Here is a 19,563-nt window from a genome sequence, read left to right as displayed (position 1 = left end):
GGGACGAATCCAGAACTGCTGGCTGTGATGATTTGGTATAAGGTGGCAAAACTAAGAAAACTAGTTTTCATCTAGATAGAAAAGGACCTGGGAAGCCAAGAGATTCATGCATAGAATTGCTCAGAGTCAGGAGAAGCAGTGGGAGATCTTTTAGGTAATGCAGGCAGAAAGACTTTTAAAAAAACTCAACCAAACAAAAAAACCCAAAAAACAACAAAACAAGCCCCCAAACAAGTCTTTCTTGTGATTTTGTCTTCCCCCTAAATCAAGCAAAGCCTTTCATTTTAAGAAGGCCGTTGGGTCAGACTTCCAAGAGAGCGCCACAAGCGTCCAACTCAGTTGGACCTGAAAGGTAAGAATGGATGATACACTGTGTACTAGGGTCTGGGGGCTATGTAGATTAACAATAATACCATCTTAAAGACGAGGAAAACTTTACCGTTTGTGAATGTGCCAGCTGATCCACCCTAACAGTTCCAGCAGGCTGCTTCTATCACATAACTGAATCTACACTTCAATGATTGGCCCCTGCATGAAACAGATGGTAAATTATTCCAATTTACCTTCCGCTTACTACAGGAGACAGCAGACAAAACAGTTATACCATGTTTTATCTGAATCTGCTAAGTCTCCCTTCCCATACTCTTAGAAGTAACATACTTATTTCACCTGTCTGTACTAATGATTCTCAACCAGGGTGGCATTCAATATTAGCGCTGTTAGGTGTGCAAACACATACATACAATTCACAGGATAAACTCAGGGATTTCAAATGGGAATCCACAGTGTCGAAAACATTATGACCTGTTGGTTGTGGTTGTTTTGAGTCCTTTGCAAGAAAAGCGTTGCTCTAGTGGTTTTTACTCTTTTTGTCCATGGAAAAATAAGAGTTGGCATTTTCCGAGGGGTGCCTCATATACAGGGAGTGTCTTGAGTCTAAAAAGTTCAAGAGCCACTTAAGTGGGAGAACTGAAAGAGTCCACCTAAGGATGAGTGAAGGCACAGGGCCTCTTACTTGCACTTAATGGTTAGGGACACAAGTTACACATAAACCAGTTTAAGTGATCAGAAATTGGTCAAAACCAGCAACAGAACAGAAGTTCAGTGCACGTAAACCAGTTTCAAAACTAGTTTAAGATAAACCTGGCTGAATGCAGAATCAGACTCAACTGATTGAGGTCAAACCAGTTTATGAAACTTCTGTCTCAGACCCCTTCCTGGTTCAAGTTAAATTACAGTCCCCCAGCATCCCAGGATGCTTTGCACCCCTGGGCTGGGCAGGGCAGTCTGCTGAAGCAGTGCAGGGCTGGCCCCACCCTTCTGCTCTCTAGCCAGAGCAGTGAGGGCTGGCTGACAAGAGTATGGGGGGGGGTAGGGGTTGGGGGAACCCTGGCTGGGGATGCAGCCTGGTCTGCCTGGTGGGGGTAGAGCCCTGCCAGACTTTTTCCCCAGTGGAGTGGAGGTGGTATGGGACAGCAGGCTCAAGCAGAGAAGGGAGGGAAGGAGAGGGAGTAAACCCTCCGCCTCCCCCTGCTTCACCTGAGGTGTTGCGCAGGCTGCCAGCTGGCCATGTCCCCTGCCACTCAGAGGCAAACCTGGCAAAGGCTGCTTCCCCCATTCCCCTCCAGACACCTTGGCAGGGGTCCCTGCAGGCCAGGGTGGGGGTTTAAACCCTTTACCCCCACAGTCACACTCAGCAGCCACCCTTCTCCCAGATCAGCTTCCCTCCAGCTTTCTGGCCACTGCGGAAGGGAAGAGAGGGCTCGTTCTAGTACCCTGCAACATCTGCAGTAGCTTAGGCAAGAAACATGGCTTCATTTCTGGAATCAAAAATGAATGTCTATTCACTTTGTTCTCAGTTCAATCTAGGCACATTAGACTAATCTGCAAAGACTGAATCAATTCAGGCTTGAGTTTTCTGAATGTCTATACTTAGCCAATAAAAACAGAAAAAGGGACATAGCATTAATTAACTCCAAAGCTGTGACTGTAAGTGTCTCACTAATCTAGCTTCCAGATATTTCCCAGAGAACATCTACTCTTTCTGACATTCACTGAAGACAGAAGCAAACCAGAAATCAAGCTTTACAAGCTTGATTACTGCACATCTGCCCTAATCTGTGATCCCATCCTGAGGATCCTTTCTTGTAGATGCTTTTAGTTAACTTCACATGGCATGAAGTAGGCTACCCCCAAAACTTTACTTTTGTAGTATCACAAAATGTAGATCTTCATAAATTCCACCTGTCTGGTTCCACTTGTAATCTAGGTTAAAATAGGAGAGGCTTTCACATGTTCAACCCAGTCATTCTTGAAATGCTTACTTAGCTGGGACATGCACAAATAGGTATAAACTGATTATGAACAACTTTAGGCTGGAAATTAGTAGTAAACCATCAGGCCAGCAAGATTCTGAAACAGCCTTCCAATAAACACTGGAGGCAAAACATCTTACTATCCATCTTTAAGATAAAGCTTTCCCAGTTCATGAAGCCGATGTGAAGCCTGCTGGAAAGGAGGCTGAAATCAGTAGGTTTCTATAGATGTGCAGGGAGCCTGGTCTGATGTGCTGGAAATCCAGCACATGAGAGCATACTCGATTAATTAGGTCTGCTGGAGCATGAAAATCGCCATGCTCTGGCAGTCTTCCGTGTCACGAGCATCAGTGTCCCTATGCATCTCCACTCTGGGGGGGAAAGAAAAAAAAAAAAAAAGGCAGCAGGGCACTTTGAACTTTAAACACATTCGATGAACTTTAGTTCAAAGCACCCCACCACCATTTTTCCAGTATGGGGATGCTGATATGTGATGTGTGGGCACTTTTAATTAGTGAGCCACACTAATTAAAGCACTCCGTGCTGCATCCCAAAACATACTTAAAAATGCCCTTCAGGAGGTGTTTTACTGTACGTAGGATGGGAAAGAAAACTAAGAACACACCCAAGAGATTATCCTGTAGAAGGACCGAGTGAAAGTGAGTGATATATACAGGAAAACAAGCATGAGATTCCATATGCTGGCACAAAATGTTCAAAGCAAGGAAGGAAGCAAACTCCAGCCTATTTCCTTAACTATTACAAAAGTTTTGTCATGCCACTTGAAAAAGCTTTAAAAGCAGAGAATGAAAGCATCTAACAACCAGGTTTAGTTATCATTCTTCCCTCGGCTTATTTTGTATTAGACCAGTGCTGGAGCTGCAGAACTGAAAGGTTCCCTTTTCCCCTTTAAGCACTCACCAAGTCCAGTGCATTACAAATTGCAAAATAGTTTGAATGAAGGAAGAGGGATAAAGGCAAACACGAGACTTCTCTTAGGCACAATTCTAAGAATCAAAACTGTATCCTGCCAGAAAAAACACTACCCTCATTTCTAGCCAACAAAGGTATCCTCAGTTCCCTTTTCTGTCAAGCATAAGCCTGGTTCAACTACAGTTACATTTTGGCTATTCTTTATCTTCTTTCAAGCTAAGTTAGACATCCTAGCACAAAACCATGATCAGAATTTACTGCGAATTAAAAAAAATGTTTACCATAAGATCTTTAAATACTACAGTCAGATGCCTAGTGCATCTGTAACCATGTGCCTGGTTATTATAACTTAATTATAAATTATTAGGAACTGAAGCTAGAATTATTAAATCTGCACTAAGCAATGGACAGACAAGACAAAGCAGACCATACCTTAAGTCACAAGGAAGATTCTCTCACATGCTTATGCACTCTTCTGACCCTAAACAATTAATTTCCCTCTCAAAATTGATATTATTTGTACCCATGATGAATTAGAAGACTGGATTGGTAAAAAGTAGTAAGTGTGCTCACTTCAGAAGAGTAACAACAGACTTTTCCATATAGCAGAGAACTCCACAGATTAGTGCTGAAAAAGCCTGCTACATACAATAAATCCACCTGAAGATACTGCCTTGCAAAGTTGTTTATTCACTGATGTTCCTCTATAAGGCTGGGCCAAAAACAAACAAATAAATAAATAAATAAAAAAGAAAGAAAGAAACCCTTAGCTCTTCCTTTTTAACAACACTTTAAGGTAAAAATAGACACTTACACCTAACATAATTTACAACACCTCACTAAAACTTGCCACGTAGAACAGAAGTGGTAGACCTGCCATGTTCTTCTATACAGAAGAAAAAAAGCCATGCTTTAAACACTAGACTTAGACTCCCTGGGCACATCCAGGTGAGCGCGCACATGCGTCTTATCCCGCCTCAAACCCCTGGGGTCTAAAAAAACCCAAAAAACAAAAAAATTCTCTGCTCCGCAATAGAGCAGAGCAAGACAAGGTCCCAGAGTGTGCCTGGAGCCAGCAGGGAGTCAGTCCTCCAAAAAAGATGCTCTGGTTTTGGCCAGAGCATCACTTTGGTGCTCCTGCTGCCCCCGGCTCCCAGTGCTGTCCAAAGTAAGCAGAGGGGGGCAGGGGGATGTGTGTGTGTGGGGGGGGTGGGGAAGGGAATGTCCCTGGGGCTGCAGGGGGTAAGGACCTAGCCCAGATCAGTGCAGCTTGCTAGTCCAGCTTTGCACCAGAGTGGGTTGCATGGCTCTAGGAGGCGTGCACAGTAGCTGCACCTCCGGGAGCTGTGACCCACTCCAGTGCAAGCCAGACTAGAGAGCCACATGGGGCTTTGCCAGGTCCTCACCCCCCTGCAGGCACAGTGGGGCAGAGGTGGGACATGGCATGTGGCCGGCCTTGTGGGTCTATATGCTGTGTGCTAGGCTCAGTGGCCCCTCTGCCACCCAGCCAGGCTGGGCCTATAGCAGCAAGACCCAGAGAGGCATGTGGTCCCCATGTGCCGGGCCCAGCTGGGTCCTGCTGCCCTTGGGGCTGCTCTGCCACCCGGCCAGGCTGTTTCTATAGCGGCAGGACCCAACGTAGCCCAATGTACGGGGACTGCATGGAGCCAAGCTGGGTCCTGCTGGCTCTGGGGCTGCTGGTTTCACCCAGCTGGACTGGGCTCGGTGGCACCAACAGCCCCAGGACCAGGCTTGGCTCTCCATGGTCCTCATGCACTCGGCCAGATCCTGCTGTTATAGGAACGGCCTGGCCGGGTGGCAGGACCTGGCACGGGGGGCACCACATGCTGCGCTGGGTCTTGCTGTTGTGGGCCTGGCCTGGCCTGGCCTGGCCAGGGTGCAGAGGGGTCCCAGGACTTGGCTGGGCCCAGCACATAGTCTTCATGTGCTGCGCTGGGTCCTGCCACCATGAAACCGGCCCAGCTGGGCAGCAGAAGCAGCCCCAGGGCCAGCAGGACCCAACTGGCCTTCACACATGGTCCCCCCACTGCTGCTGTGAAAGATCAGTTACAGGGCTGGGGCAGAGGGGCTGGGGGCATTCCATGTGCTGTGTGGGGGGCTGCATCCCACAGGGGCCAGGGGACCCACTGGTCCTGAGAAGCCCCCCCACAAGGTCCCCCACACCCACAGTCCCACCCAGCAATTGCCCCACACCTACCCACAGACCAACCAACCAACCCACATCCCTCCACACACACCCATCCACCTTCCCCCACATCCCTTCTCATCCCCTTCCTGCAAACATATCCCCCATCACACACCCATCATGTGTGAAGAAAACCAAAAGCATACATCAACACATAGATATTTAGAATTTATTTTTTCATGACAACAGAGACACCAGTAGGCTTCCAAATTGCCTTAACATTGTAAATATGCCAATAAAGCATTACCCAACTGGGTGCGCGTGCGTGCTGTGGAAGAAAAATGGATTTGGGGGTATTTTTAAAAATGGATTTGGGATGCTGCTGCAGCAGTTCAGCTGGCACAAGGGGTAGTGTGCCCAGGTACCAAATGGCCAGGCCCCAGAAGCTCCTGAGAGCAAGGAGCCCTGAGCTGCTTGCCCAGGCACCTTTTTGTATGGATGAGGCTAGGACAGGGCAGCTTTTTATACTGCTGGGGACAGCATAGGTGCTGGCCCGAGGCTTTAGCTCCCCCTGGCTGCAGATCTGGGAGGAGCCAGGCAGGGTTATTTTGCCCCAAGTGGCACAATTTGCTCCACAAAAAAGTGCATGTCTGAGCACATGCACCAAGACAAAAAGCCCCGGCTCAAATTTGCACCACTTCTATTTCAGCTGCTGCAAGCACACATGCTTGCATGTGTGGATGTGCCCCCTGGGTGCATCTACACATACAATTACCCCCAAGGTAATAAACTCTGGCACAGTTTGCACCAGAGTCAGCTGCTCCCAACTGAAGTGTTTACATGTGCACCCAGGACTGCATCAACTCAAGCTGAGGTGAAGCAGCCCCAACTAGAAGGGGATTGTGGAGGAGGAGGGGGGGGCAGCCCCAGGCTCCAGTATTGGTCAGCAGAGGAGCTGATTGGGGCATAAGGCTGCTACAGTGCAGGGGCTAGCTGGCAAGCAAGCCCTGCACTGTGGCACCTTCATGCCACAGCCAGCCCTGGTTACCATCCACACATGCGTCGTGGTGGTATAAATTATTCCGCCATAGGACAGTACTATCCTACAGAGGAGTCAGTCAATTTACTGTACCCTAATATGGGTGCATATGTAGATGGCAACCTTTTACTGTGGAGCTAATTGGTCAACTCTGCAGTAAAGTGCACATGTAAATGCATCCCCTATGTTTAAACAAGTGCTAAAAGTGCTCTAGAAAGTGAATAGTAGCTTAATCTGAGAACAGCACATCTAGGGTGATCAGCAAGGCACTGTGTTTCAATGTTTAGCCATGGAAAAATTAAAGGATGCGATCATTCTCTGCCATAAGCTTTGTTAATAGTTAGGGAAATAGCTAAATCCAAGATCCTTTCCCATGTATGACAGTATGAAAACAGCTGCATTATTATCACACCTAATTTTGCCTAAGCAAGGCTACCATGGACACTGCAGCAGATCTGACTGAACCAGTGTGTGGGCATGTGCATTCCATTTGGCTGCAAAAAAAGTTGGATACATGGATGAAAGGGCCCCTAGCTTAAAAAGCATGTATTGTGTATACGGAAAAATAGCCAAAGCTTTCAAGTGGCTTTTACAAATAAATCATCTCCCAGGATTTTTTCCAGAGATTACTCTGAATAGAAGGCAATAGTGCAGAGGTTTTCTGCCAGGACCAGTTCCTTTCCTTAGGGTAGTGCCTTTTGTTCATAAACACTTTTGAGCTTCAAGGCACAGGAACAACTTGCTCGCATTTCACTCAGCCATCTTCTCTCCTGTTTCTTTGCTCTACCTTTAAGGAGACACTTGAAGAAAAAGCTACTTTCCCTTGAAGGATTGTGGCAGCTGTGAATAGAGGTTTACATAGCCAACGCTGCATTTCATTTTGGAGCACTTTGCTCTGCCACTTAGAAGTAGTTATATTAGTAATATAATATATGCTTAGAAGCATATATTACCACGCGCATGGAAACAGTTGCTGGGGAACTTATGCGTAGATTGCTGGGGGGGGGCGCAAATTTTTGGAAGGGGTGCTGCTAAAGAAACACAGGAAGAACCTGGCCCAATGAACAAGCTGCTCGTTCTTCTCCCTTCTAAAAATTACTTAACTCAAAGCCAACAGTGTAACCACTCTAAGGTGCCAGAAAGCCTACTGGAAATTGGTTCTTGGCCCACTGAGCCCAAACAAGACCAGGATCAGATATGGGAATTCACAGTATAGGACTTCCTTGCAAAGGAAAGCAGTCCAGAGGCAGCTTTCTATTTTGTGTTCATCATATGTGGCATTCTCCAGTTGGTTTCTACCATAACAGACCAGCCTGAGGGAAGTATCCAGCATCTTCGGACAGGTTTAGAGGAGGGTTGGGTAAAATACGACCAGTGGGCTGAATCCAACCTGCCAAAGGATTCTATCTGGCCCATGGCAGGTCCCTTGGCCCCATCTGGTCCAGAGGCAGGGGGGCAGCCCAGTGAGGCCGATCCCGCCAACCCCACTCACACAGTGGCAGCCAGACTCAGCTTCCCAGCAGTCCTGGTTACTGTGGCTCCTTCAGGCTGCTGCTATCAATGTCACTGCCACCGCCAGACCCAGCCTCACTGCCCAGACACCCTGGCCCATCCACCCTGTACCCACTGCCAGTGGTGCTGGACAGAGCAGGCAGGCAGGTTCTCCACAGAGACTGGCCAGGACCCCCACAGGTAGGGTGCGCTTGGCCGAATGGATGAGACAGGGACTTGGGTGAGCAGGAAGCAGTGTCAGTACAGGGGATGGGGCTGAGCTGCAATCTGATACCCACATGTTCCTGCCTGCAGAACTGGTGCCCACTGCAGGCGGTGCAGGGAACAGATCATGGCTCTGCTACAGGTCCCAGCCTCGCGCTCCAGCCCCACAACCCTGGCCCTGGCCATTCCCCTCCCAGACACCATGGCCTCATCCCACTTGCCAGGCTGAGCATGCCCTGCCTGTGAAGGTCCCAGCCAGTCTCTGTGGAGACCCTGCCTGTTCCATCTAGCGCTCCTAGCAGTGGGTGCAGGACAAATAGGCCTGGAGCCAGATGGGATCAATTCTATCCCCTCTACCCCCAGGTCAGTGCCACCCCAATGCCTCTGAAGACACACAGGTAAAATAAAGCATCCTACCATATCTAGCCAGTGTCTGAGTGAGGAGGGGAAAGAGGTGGTTTCCCACTATTAATGTCAGGGAGACAAAGATTTGAGTTCCCAGCTAGCTTCACCAAGGATGAAAGGCGCCACGGCAGGAGTGTGACAGAGGTCTAAGATATGCTTTTTAGGGCTGTGTAAGCAGCCCTAATTACAGTAAAGAAGAGGCCAGAGAGGTTGTGCTCGGGAAGAGAGGGACAGTCAAAAATGAGATTCACAGGAAATTCAGGGTTGGTGCATGCAACTATTTAATGGCCAATCTAAAATAAAGCTGCCTTAAGCTGGACTAATCAGGTGACGGTTACATCAAGTAGTTATTTACCTTTCAAGATGACAGTAGAGCTATCCACACACAGCCAAAGGATAATCCCTAAACCTCACACAGGAGGTTAAAACAAAACAGACTAAGATACTTCCCCCACCCTGGCGCCCCAGATGGCCATTCAGAGGCCCAGGCCATGCCCTCACTGCACACCCACCCATCCACCCCTGCACCAGAACTTTAAGTCAAGTAGAAGACTCACTTAACACAAAGCACAAGAGCTTCCCTGAGAAAACCTGCACTGATCTGCACCATGCAACAGCCACAGGATAGCTGAAGTGAGAAAGGGCTGTGCATCCTTTGCACTTTGGCATTCAAATACAGCTTACAGTGTCTCTTTTGGAGAGCTGTTAGCTTATTACCAAAACTGAACAACTCACCTGGCTGTACTTCAACAAATGTCCATGCATAAAAAAATATCATGTGATATGCTAGAACATGTCACTTAACTGCATCATTTTAAAATCACAAACAAAACACTCAGCAGGACCTCTCACATGCTAATCCCCGTTTCAATAGAGAAGTTATTTTTCTTGTGTTGACTTCAATATCTGGAAGATCTTCTGATCCTCTGAGCCATTGAGCCTCCTGCCCTCCCTCCAGTCATTTTCCAGTACTCAGGCTTCTGCCACTGACCTCCACCCCAGTTCTTATTCCAAAACACTGATCAAGTTGTATTGCAGCAAGTTAGTTTAGTTTTAAGAAAGTCCCAAAGAAACTCAAAGATGTAATCATAACAATAAGCTTTTATATCTATAGCCCTAGGTTCCTCATACTGTCCTTCTCTAAACATGCATATGCAGGTGTGTAAACACACACCACTAATGACCAAGCTGCAGATTCCTATTTTAAAAGTCCCTGAGGACAAAGAGCTGCCATTTTTGTTCACCTGTAAAGCAGCATCCACACCTACAGCACTGAGCAAATAAATTATTAGCTTGCTGTAATAGTAGAATGTGAATGCATATAAGCTTCTACAGAGTAGACAAACAGACAACCAGTCAGTCAGATCTTATACTTGAGCCAGACATCTTATTGAGTTTTTGCTGCAAGCCAATCAGCTTACTAGTAAGTATCATTTTGACTGCAGACATGCATTCAGGTCTCAAGCTTAGGCAAAATACGCCTCCTGGCTCATTCTCTCTTATTGCTCTGAACACAGCATCCAATTCCACTGACAATATTTCCCAGGTATAGATTTGTACAGGCAATATAGCCTGTCACTGTATGTCTGATTTCCTGGGTATGATAAGAAAGTACAAGGAATAAGAGTTCCTAAATATTTAAGAGCTAGAAGATCAAAATCTTAGTACTTCAAAAAGGCCTTTAAAAGAATGTTAAAAAAGAGCCCCAAATTAGTCTGATGAAATAAGGTATGGAAATCTCAATTTCTTCCTACAAGCTCCATCACAACTGCTAGCATATACAGAAAATAAGCCACATATAAATGTGTTAACACTCGTATCATGCACACTTAAATTTAAAAAGCTAAATCAGGATATCAAACTGATAAACAGACTTAACTGTACAAGTTAATTCTTTGCAATTCATTAATTAGGAATAAAAAGGTGGTCTAAACTCAGATCTCAGCTGCTTGTAATCTCCATGAATTGTAGAGCAAGGCTGGGGTCTTTAGCAATACCAGACTACACAATGGAGTAGAAAAGAAGGGAAGAATGCCCCTTTGCCATCCCAATTTAAAATATCGCTGATCTACAGCATAAAATTATAATATAATAGCTCTGGAACAGACAACCTAGAAGTTGTCCATCTCTAGGAGTTTTCAAGAGGAGGTTAGACAGACACTCGACTAGGGTGATTTAGCCAGGGATGATCCTGCCTTGAGCAACTGGTTGGACTACATGACCTCAAGAAGTCCCTTCCAACCCTACTTTTCTATGATTCTAAGGTAACTAAAAAATTAGCAGTATTCTTTTGGGTTCCAGCACTACTTTAAATGCATACACCAAAGAGACAGGAGATGCAGAGGGTTGATAATTCAGTTACAGATGAAAGCATCTGTTCGGTTGCACTCCAACAACAGTACAGGGGGATGTAATTCTTGACTGTATGATCTACATTTTTCAACATCAGATGTGGGAGCTTAAGGTACAGGACTTCTTTTTATACAAAGCACAGTTCAGAGAGTTCACAATTATGAAAATCAGCAAAGTTGTCTATAGCAGCTAATTTCTAAACATGTCCCACCACTATGCTAACAGCAGTTGAAGATGTTTAACAAGAGAAATTACCTAGAACAGGTTACCTACGGAGGCTGTAGAATCTTCATCTTTGGAAACAAAATAGGCAATTGGACAAGGTGATATTGACATGGATGATCCTGTCCCATGTAAGGAAACAAATCAGACAACCTCCCGAGGTCCATTCCAGCCCTACTTTTCTAAGCCACGAAAGCAGATTCCAAGGCACCAGTTACCACCTTTACCATCACACCATCCAGTGCCAATCATTTCGCACTAAGAGTCAAAGCTCTGGCATCTCACCAACCAAGCCATGCCTGACTCAGACTTTTACCTGTTTAGACTTAGGCAGTTGTTAGATCCAGCAGCTTGTTGCCTGGCAGGGCAATGCAGAAGAAAGCTTGTACTGTAATCTTGTTCTTAGATCTTCGCTTGGATGCATTAAAACATTCCTAGATAACTAATTTTGCCACTCCTACCACTTTCACCTGCCTGAACAGGTGTATTTACTACTTCAGGTAAAGAAGAGTTGGACATTTGTTCCTTTGTGCCTCAAATATGGGTACTACACTGAAACCCACTGACCACAGATCGCTATTCTACACTTGAACACAAGCAACTACTCAGGGTGGGGCAGAATGACCCAGATCTTTTCAGAGGCAGGCAGGCATTAACACTAATGGGGAGAAAGACCCAGCCACCATCACTGAAGCCTGTGCCACTCAACTGTGGCATAGCAAATGAGATTCTCAACCCCTGCCCACCCTGCCAGAGGCTCCAAGTGGCTGACTAATGTGGTACAATGAGAGTCCCCAGCCACTGAACACTACTGAAGACTGTGGGCTGGATCCACAGGCTCTGTGGGCCAGATCCAGCCCATGGGCCATAGGTTGCCAACCCCTGCTTTAATTTCACAAAAGTTGCAAAGCATCTCACATAAGCAATACATAGAACAAATTTGTCACATCAGCTGATTACGCATCATTCATTAGTTAGAAGAGAGACAAATGGCTCTCCACGTCCAATATAAGGCTTTTTTGGCTATGTGTTTTTTTAAAATCACTGTCAGAGTTATTTAAGAAATCTCTTTATTTAGAGGCCAATACAGAATGAACCATAGAATCAATGAGTTGGAAGGGACCTAGACAGATCAGAGCCTGACCCCCTGCCATAGACAGGAAGGAGCACTGGGGGTGGCAGGGGTCATAAGACCCCAGCCAGGTACCCATCCAGTCTCCTCTTGAAGGTTTCCAGGGAAGGTGAGAGCACCACCTCTCTGGGGAGCCTATTCCAGGCTCTGGCCACCCTTACAGCAAAGTAGTTCTTCCTAACATCTAACCTAAACCTATCCTCCCTCAGCTTGTGGCCATTGTTCCTGGTGACTCCAAGGGGGGCCTTGGTGAACAGACTTTCCCCGAGCCCCTGCTGCTGGCCCCTGATAAAGTTGTAGGCAGCCACAAGATACCCCCTCAGTCTCCTCTTGTGGAGACTAAAGAGATTCAGGTCCTTCAGCCTCTTCTCATAGGGCTGGCCATGGAAGCCCCCAACCATATGAGTGGCCTCCTCTGGACCCTCTCCAGGTTCTCCACATCCTTCTTGAAGGGCAGCGCCCAGAACTGGACACAGTACTCCAGCTGCAGCCTGACCAGCACCGCATAGAGGGGGAGCACGACCTCTCTGGACCTGTTAGTGATGCCCCTGTTGATGCAGGACAGGGTGCGGTTGGCTTTGCCTATTGCTTTGTCGCATTGGCGACTCATATTCATCCTGGAGTCATTCATGACTCCAAGATCCCTCTCTGCCTCTGTGCTGCTGAGAGGGTCATCCCCCAACCTATAACCATAATGCTGGTTCCCTCTCCCCAGGTGCAGCCCTCTGCACTTGTCCTTGTTGAACCACATCCTGTTCAGATCCGCCCACTTCTCTAACCTATCCAGGTCTGCTGGGATGCAGTCCCTGCCTGCCGGTGTATTCACTTTACTCCACAGCTTGGTGTCATCAGCGAACTTGAACAGGGTGCTCTCCACACCCTCGTCCAGGTCGCTAATGAAGATGTTGAACAGCACTGGCCCAAGGACCGAGCCCTGGGGGACTCCGCTGCCCACCCACTCCCAGCTCGACATCGACCTGTCCACCATCACACTCTGGGTGTGCCCCTGGAGCCAGTTTGCCACCATGTGACCGTGCATTCGTCAGTGCTGCAGTCCCTTGGCTTGCCCACCAGAATTGGGTGGGACACTGTGTCGAAGGCCTTCTGGAAGTCCAAGATGACATTGACTTCCTCCTTCCCATCTCAGCTCTTTGTTACCTGGTCATAGAAAGAGACCAGGTTAGTCAGGCAGGATCGGCCTTGCACGAACCTATGCTGGTTACCCCTCAACATCACTTCCCCTGCAGGGCTCTCACAAATGTGGCCCTTGATAATTTTTTCCAAAAGACCTTCCCCAGGAAAGAAGTGAAGCTGACTGGCCTGTAGTTGCCAGGCTCTTCCTTCCTCCCCTTCTTGAAAATAGAGACCACATTGGCCCTTTTCCAGTCCTCAGGGACTTGACCCGAGCACCAGGAATCCTCGAACAGCCATGCCAATGGCTCTGCAATGACACCAGCCAATTCCCTCAGCACCCGCAGATGAAGGTCATCCAGGCCCGCCAACTTGGACACATCTAAGCCTTCCAGGTAGTCCTTAACTAGGTCTGAACTAACAGTCAGGGGACTCGCATCCTTCCTGGGCCTCTCTACGCTATCTCCCAAGAGCACCCCATTGTCAGCAGACAGGAACACAGAGGCAAAGAACTTGTTGAAGAGTTCTGCCTTCTCTCACGCGTCCGTCACCAACTGCCCTGCCTTGCAGGGGTCCAGTGTTACCCGGAGACTTCTTCTTGCTACCTATATACTTGAAGAAGGACTTTTCATTTTCCTTTATCCCAGAAGCTAATCTAAGCTCCAGTGTTGTTTTAGCCTCCCTACAAGCTCGGGTCGGGGAGGTGTACTCCTCCTTTGTCCCTGCTCCCATCACCAATACGCTTTTTTCTTTGCCTTCAGGCCAGCCTGGATATCCATGCTCAGCCATGAAGGTTTCTTGGACCCTTTTCCTGCCTTCCTGAGTAGAGGAATTGCATCCTGCTGCGCCCCAAGGATAGCCTCCTTGAGGAAGGACCACCTTTCCTAGACCCTCATACTAGCTACCCTCTGAGGTCTGAGTGCCTCCCTTACTACTGCCCTGAGCACATCGCAGTTGGCTTTCCTAACGTCAAGCAATTGCGCTGTGCTAGTTACCCTCCCCACCCTTCTCTGAATAGCGAACTGGATCATTTCATGATCACTGTCCCCTAGCCTCCCTTTTACTAGCACCTCCTAGAACCTTAATAAGGCCTCTTGCAGATGCTAAACTTAAGATGCAATTAGCCAGTTAATCACATCTTAAATAGTAACCCAGCTATACTTTCATACAATGAATGGTGCAGAACACAAACAAACCAACCAACCCAGGAAGTACATAATAATTTTGTACACAGAAATGTACTCAAGACTTGTAGTAATTTTGTGGCTGGTTTCCACTGAGCTTTAAGTTGAATGTGTGGCAGGGGTAGACCACACTGGGGTTTCCAGCTGGCCCCGGTTTGGTCACCACCAGTAAGAAATCACCAATTGTCAGTTGGACCCACGACTGTATCAGGCTCAAACCAGCCCTGGTACAGACCCAGATCTAGCTGGCGATCAACTGATGGTCACATGGCTCTGGTTCTGCACCAGGGCTGGTTTGAGCCCCAGTGTGGTCTAATTGTTGGCTGGTAGGAACCACACTGGGGCCAGTTCAGGACTAGCCAACAATCAGCTGATTGTCAGCTACTTGGCTTTCAACTTGTTGGTGCAAGGGGAGCCCAAGATCATGATTCTGGGCTTCCCCTTCACTGTCAAGTTGGGTGCAGTTGTGGGATTTTTGGGATTGGAGATTGGACCCCCATCTTGCCATACACGTATGGCATGGCAGGAATTGTGATTGTTGGGATTAGATCTCATCATCCCTGTAAATTAGGCTGTACCTGTCAGTACACTAAGATAATAAAAGGCAGTGCAGATGTGTTTTTAAAAGCAACAAAATAGAATAGGCATCTGGCTGGGGTCATATGACCCTAGCACTCTTTTCTGCCTAGCAGGAGGTCAGACTTGATGATTTGTTGAGGTCCCTTCCAACCCTAGCATCTATGAAAAAGCAGTTATATCACTCGGAGCTTTCCCAAGCCAGGGTCTTGCTTTGGAATAGCCAAAAGGCTTCAAGTCCTCCTCCCAATTCACTATTCCCTCCAAATAAAATTCAAAACAAGTTTGTTGGAAAGAGGTTAACTACTGAAACAAAACACTACTGCCACTACAAATCCAGACATCAGTGCCTACTTATATAAATCATCTTCTATCTAAAGTACTAACTGCAGGAAAATTGCCTGAAGGATTTCAAAGACGTAAACACCCAAGGATTGTGAACCGGTTTTCTTAGTCACTTGAAACAAAAGATAGTTAGAAGCTGGAGGTTTCCAAATTAAGTCATGTCTAATTTCCCTAAATCCAGCCTGTATTGCCAACAACTCACTAGCAATAGGCAGGCTTCATTGTCTTTTGCTATGCCAATTAAAGTACTAGATATCTTGACAAGAATCTGCAGATTTCTGTTTTGCTACGGGCTCATTCAGGCCACAGTCTCAATTATTAGTGCAGCTAAGAGAGAACCAATGCTGACTACTTCCCTGCATAGAAACTACCCCACAGGGTCAGGTTACTATTCTTCATGCCTTGCATAGGTTAAGCAGTAATACAAGAAAAAAAATAGATGCTTCACCCTCCTTGTTAAGGGGAGAGTATATTACATTTCTTTCTATTAAAAATTAATGGAATTAATGTTTGAGAAGTACTTTCTTACAGATCAAGTATAATTATTCTAGCCAATTACCATTGACCGAGCCTGTTATCCAACTATACTCAACCTGGATGACAGCAGATTTTGGCCATGATGATTCTCAAAGCAAATATGACATTTTCTGTCTCTATCAGTTCCATCAGTCACCATAAGCAAGGGGCTTTTGTCTTCATGCCAGATACTAAAGCTTACTGTAGCTGAGCACTTAAATGAATGTATATTACATTTTGCATGGTTTGTGCATCTGACATAGTCCTTATTATAATATAGTTTCTGGCTTCAAGACACAAAATAAAAGCACTAGTTTGCAGAATGGTAGTACCCAAATACAAGCAGATACTCTTTAGTGACCACATTGAGCTAATAAGCTCTGCAGAAAGTATCTGATCAGTCTCAAAGGCTGGCATGCTAACTTGGCAACCCTGAAGCATCTTTCTTAGGCACACGATTTCTACTTGAGTGATGCTACATGGAATGGCCATTTCATGGTCTCCAGTTCAGACTAAGATAACTTTCATTTTAAGGGACAGCACATCTTTAGCAAGATGCTTTGCTTTTTTTTTTTTTTTTAATTTCACCTGCAGGAGGACATGCACCAACTGAAATAAAACAAAAGCATAAGAATTGCCATTTGCTGGATCAGACCATAGGTCCATCTTGCCCAGTAGCTTGTGTTACACACTACAGGTGGTGCGAGGGAGTGTGACCTGGTATGACAAGGAATCAGAACTTGGAGTTGAGGTGATATATTTTGAGTGTGCCTAAAAGCATGCAAATAAAGACTTTTTTTTGTTGCAGGTATCTAGTTGGTCTAATAAAAGATAAATCACCTCGACCTAGAATTCTGATTCCTTTTGCTTGTAGACCAATACAGCTATCTGTTTCCCTAGGTATAACCAGGGTCCCCCCATTCCTCTCTCACTTGCAGTCTCCAGCATTTCAGGTCTAGGAAGTTCTGATTCAGAGGTCATGTCCTTAACTCACCCAGATGACGGAGTGGTAGAGAGTGGATGACGGAAGGGAGAGAGAACTGAATATGACGGGGGAGGGGGAGTTTGCCCTGCTGTCCCTCTCTCTTGCAGCCTCCAGCATTAAAAGTCTAACAAGCTCCGATTCAGCTCCTCAACCCCCATGCTCAATAGCTATGGATATCGCTTTCCACCAAGAATTTGTGCAATCCCTTTTTGAATCTGGCTACACCATCAGTTACCACCACAGTGGGAACTCATGGCAACGAATCCCACCCTTCCATGACACGCTGTATGAAAAAGAACTTTTTTGTTAGTTTTAAACTTACTACCTGGTTGTTTCATTTGGTGACCCCTAGTTCTCATCTTGCGCAAGAGAACCAACAATAAATTCCTTTTTTACTTTCTCCTCCCCAGTGAGTATTTTGGAAAGCCCCGTGGCACCCTTCTTTCAAGCAACTCTGCTAAACAGACTGGGCGTCCCTCTGCAGTCCCCTTGTGGAAGCCCCTCCATGCTGCCCATCACCCTCAGTGCCCTCCTCTGGGCTTTAAGCCTTAACTCCTGCAGGCAGACTACTGCTTTTATCAGGTTTCCCCTCACCCACTGCGTGCGTGTGTGTGTGTGGGGGGGGGGGAGGGTATAGGACCCGAGTTCCCCCCAGCCACCTGCACCCGGCTGAGCATAACAAGGCTGCAGAGGCTTCAGCAACTGCACCAGCCGAGGCAGGGTCGGGATTGGGGCTGACGCGCGACGCGTCCGAGAGGAGCCACGATAAAACGCTTCTTTTTCCCGCGCGGCCTCTGCTCTCGCACCGCACCACGGGCCGGCTAGGGCAGCGCCGGGACCTGCACACGCCCGGCGCCGGTACCTGTCCTCGGAGACGCTGATGACGCCGTCCTCCTTGGGCACGATCGCTGCCATGTTCACCACCTCGTGCGAGCCCTCCACCGCGCCCAGCAGGACGGGCTTGCGGGTCAGCGCCTGGGGCTGCGGCTCGGCAGCCATGGGCGACAACGGGCGAGGACCAGCGGCGACGACAGCTGCTTTGCTGCGCCCAGTGCTAGGGCGGCCTCCTGCAGCGCGGCGTATACCCCGCCCACCCGGCCGGCCCAATGGGGCAGCGACGCTGCCGGGAGCCCCGCCCCTTCCACCACGCATGCTCAGATCTAACCCACGCCCCCCCACCTCTATCCCGGGGGGCTTGGAACGTTTGAGTGGCTTATGCGCAGGCGCGGGGGGAGCCCCGGGGAAGTTCCCGCTGGGAGGGGTGGGTCCGAGTCCAGCCCCGCCCCCTGCTGCAGGCAGCGGCTTTTCCCTCCAGGGCCGCTGGGGAAGATGAGTAGCTTTGGTGTTCCCGGTCAGGGTAAGAATTAAGGGGGAGCTGAGCCCCCGCCATAAGAGATGGGACCTCTTTGTAGGGTTTGAATATCATAACCTGGAGTGGAGGTGTTTCAGTCGGATTGCTCCTTCTCGGGGGCTTCATCAATGAACCGGTTTGATTTATTTGTTGCAGACCCTTCAAGAGTCCAAGTGTAATTCGAGCCCTGCTCCCACAGCCCGTTCCCGTAGTACCTGGCCTGGCTTTTGCAACCCGTGGCTCTCAATCTGCCTTCTGGATCTATTCAAACCACCTTCTTTGCCCCTCTGAGGGGGCTTCCTCTTCCCCCTCGCTAGGCCTTTCCATTTAAATTCCCTTCAATCCCTTCCTTCTGCAAGTCCACTGACAGCCCCTGAGGGAGAAGGCTGTTGCCTGCAATGAAAGTGTTTGCCTCTAAGGCCTCATGTGGGCTAAGATCAAGTGTAGCCCCTGCACTGGTACACTACCCCAACTGAGATGGGTTTAAATGGTAATGTGTAGGGGAGGGTCCACCGTCCAATACGCTGCGGACAGGGCGCCCCGCGAGTCTTGTAATTAGCTCCTCCCCTCTGCCAGTGGGAGGATCTCGGCTACACCCTGCTTAATGGAAATGGGGGACTGCTTCCTAGCTTGCTCCTGTGACCTTTGGTTAAAGGCAAATGAGACTCTGGGGCATTTGAAACCCAAGCCTCTGGGCTTGGGCCTGCACGTAGGATGCCTGCCAATGGATTTGGGAGCATCTGAAGCCCCAGGCTGAAAAGTGCGGGCTGGAGGAAACTAGCCTGTTGTAGCTACAACATATGGTGTTTGAACGATTGAGTGTTGCTCAATCGAGAGCATTCGGAACTGATTTGGCTAATCTGTCCGGGAATACAAAAAAAATTCCCCCTCCCCCCGAAAAAATCCTGCTTCTGAGCCAGTCAGAGCAGCCATTCTTCATCAGGGTGCCTTGAAATCTTTCCTTGGGAGGCCAGGCAGTATTCCTTTTTAGGTGCACAAGCACAATTCACAAGCTAAACCCAAAGATTTCAAACAGGAATCCACAGTTAAAAATATTCAGAGGTTTTTTTGGTGAATTTTTTTGCAAGGAATTTTCCGAGGGGTGGCTGGAGTTTTATGTGGGATGCCTCAAGTCAAAACAATGTTGAGAACCACAAAGTTAGAGGTGTACAAGAGGCAAAGATATCTTTTGTAGGGCGAGCTGCATGGTTTGGG

The 19,563-nt window shown here is 47.8% G+C and overlaps 1 protein-coding gene across 6 annotated transcripts in view; it reads right to left on the bottom strand.

Annotated features, from left to right (window-relative positions):
* The window catches only part of WDFY2 (WD repeat and FYVE domain containing 2), a 117,177-nt gene extending 99,116 nt beyond the window's left edge, over window positions 1-18,061 (bottom strand). For 4 of the 6 annotated variants that reach the window (XR_016439058.1, XR_016439056.1, XR_016439052.1 and 1 more), the window contains exon 1: window positions 17,860-18,061. Coding sequence is in view for 1 of the 6 variants with exons in the window: in XM_090026676.1 (XP_089882802.1) it covers window positions 17,860-17,996 (137 nt within the window). In the remaining 5 variants the exon portion in view is untranslated. The remainder of the gene's footprint in view (window positions 1-17,859) is intronic. The other 2 variants (XM_090026693.1, XM_090026692.1) reach the window with 2 other exon arrangements.
* Window positions 18,062-19,563: the final 1,502 nt, after the last annotated feature.

The sequence above is a fragment of the Crocodylus siamensis genome, chromosome 1 (assembly GCF_052110815.1).
Source record: "Crocodylus siamensis isolate JL-2025a chromosome 1, ASM5211081v1, whole genome shotgun sequence".
NCBI classification, from domain to species: Eukaryota; Metazoa; Chordata; order Crocodylia; family Crocodylidae; genus Crocodylus; species Crocodylus siamensis.
Note: the sequence above shows the minus strand (reverse complement) of the source record. Positions and strands in the feature narration are given on the sequence as shown.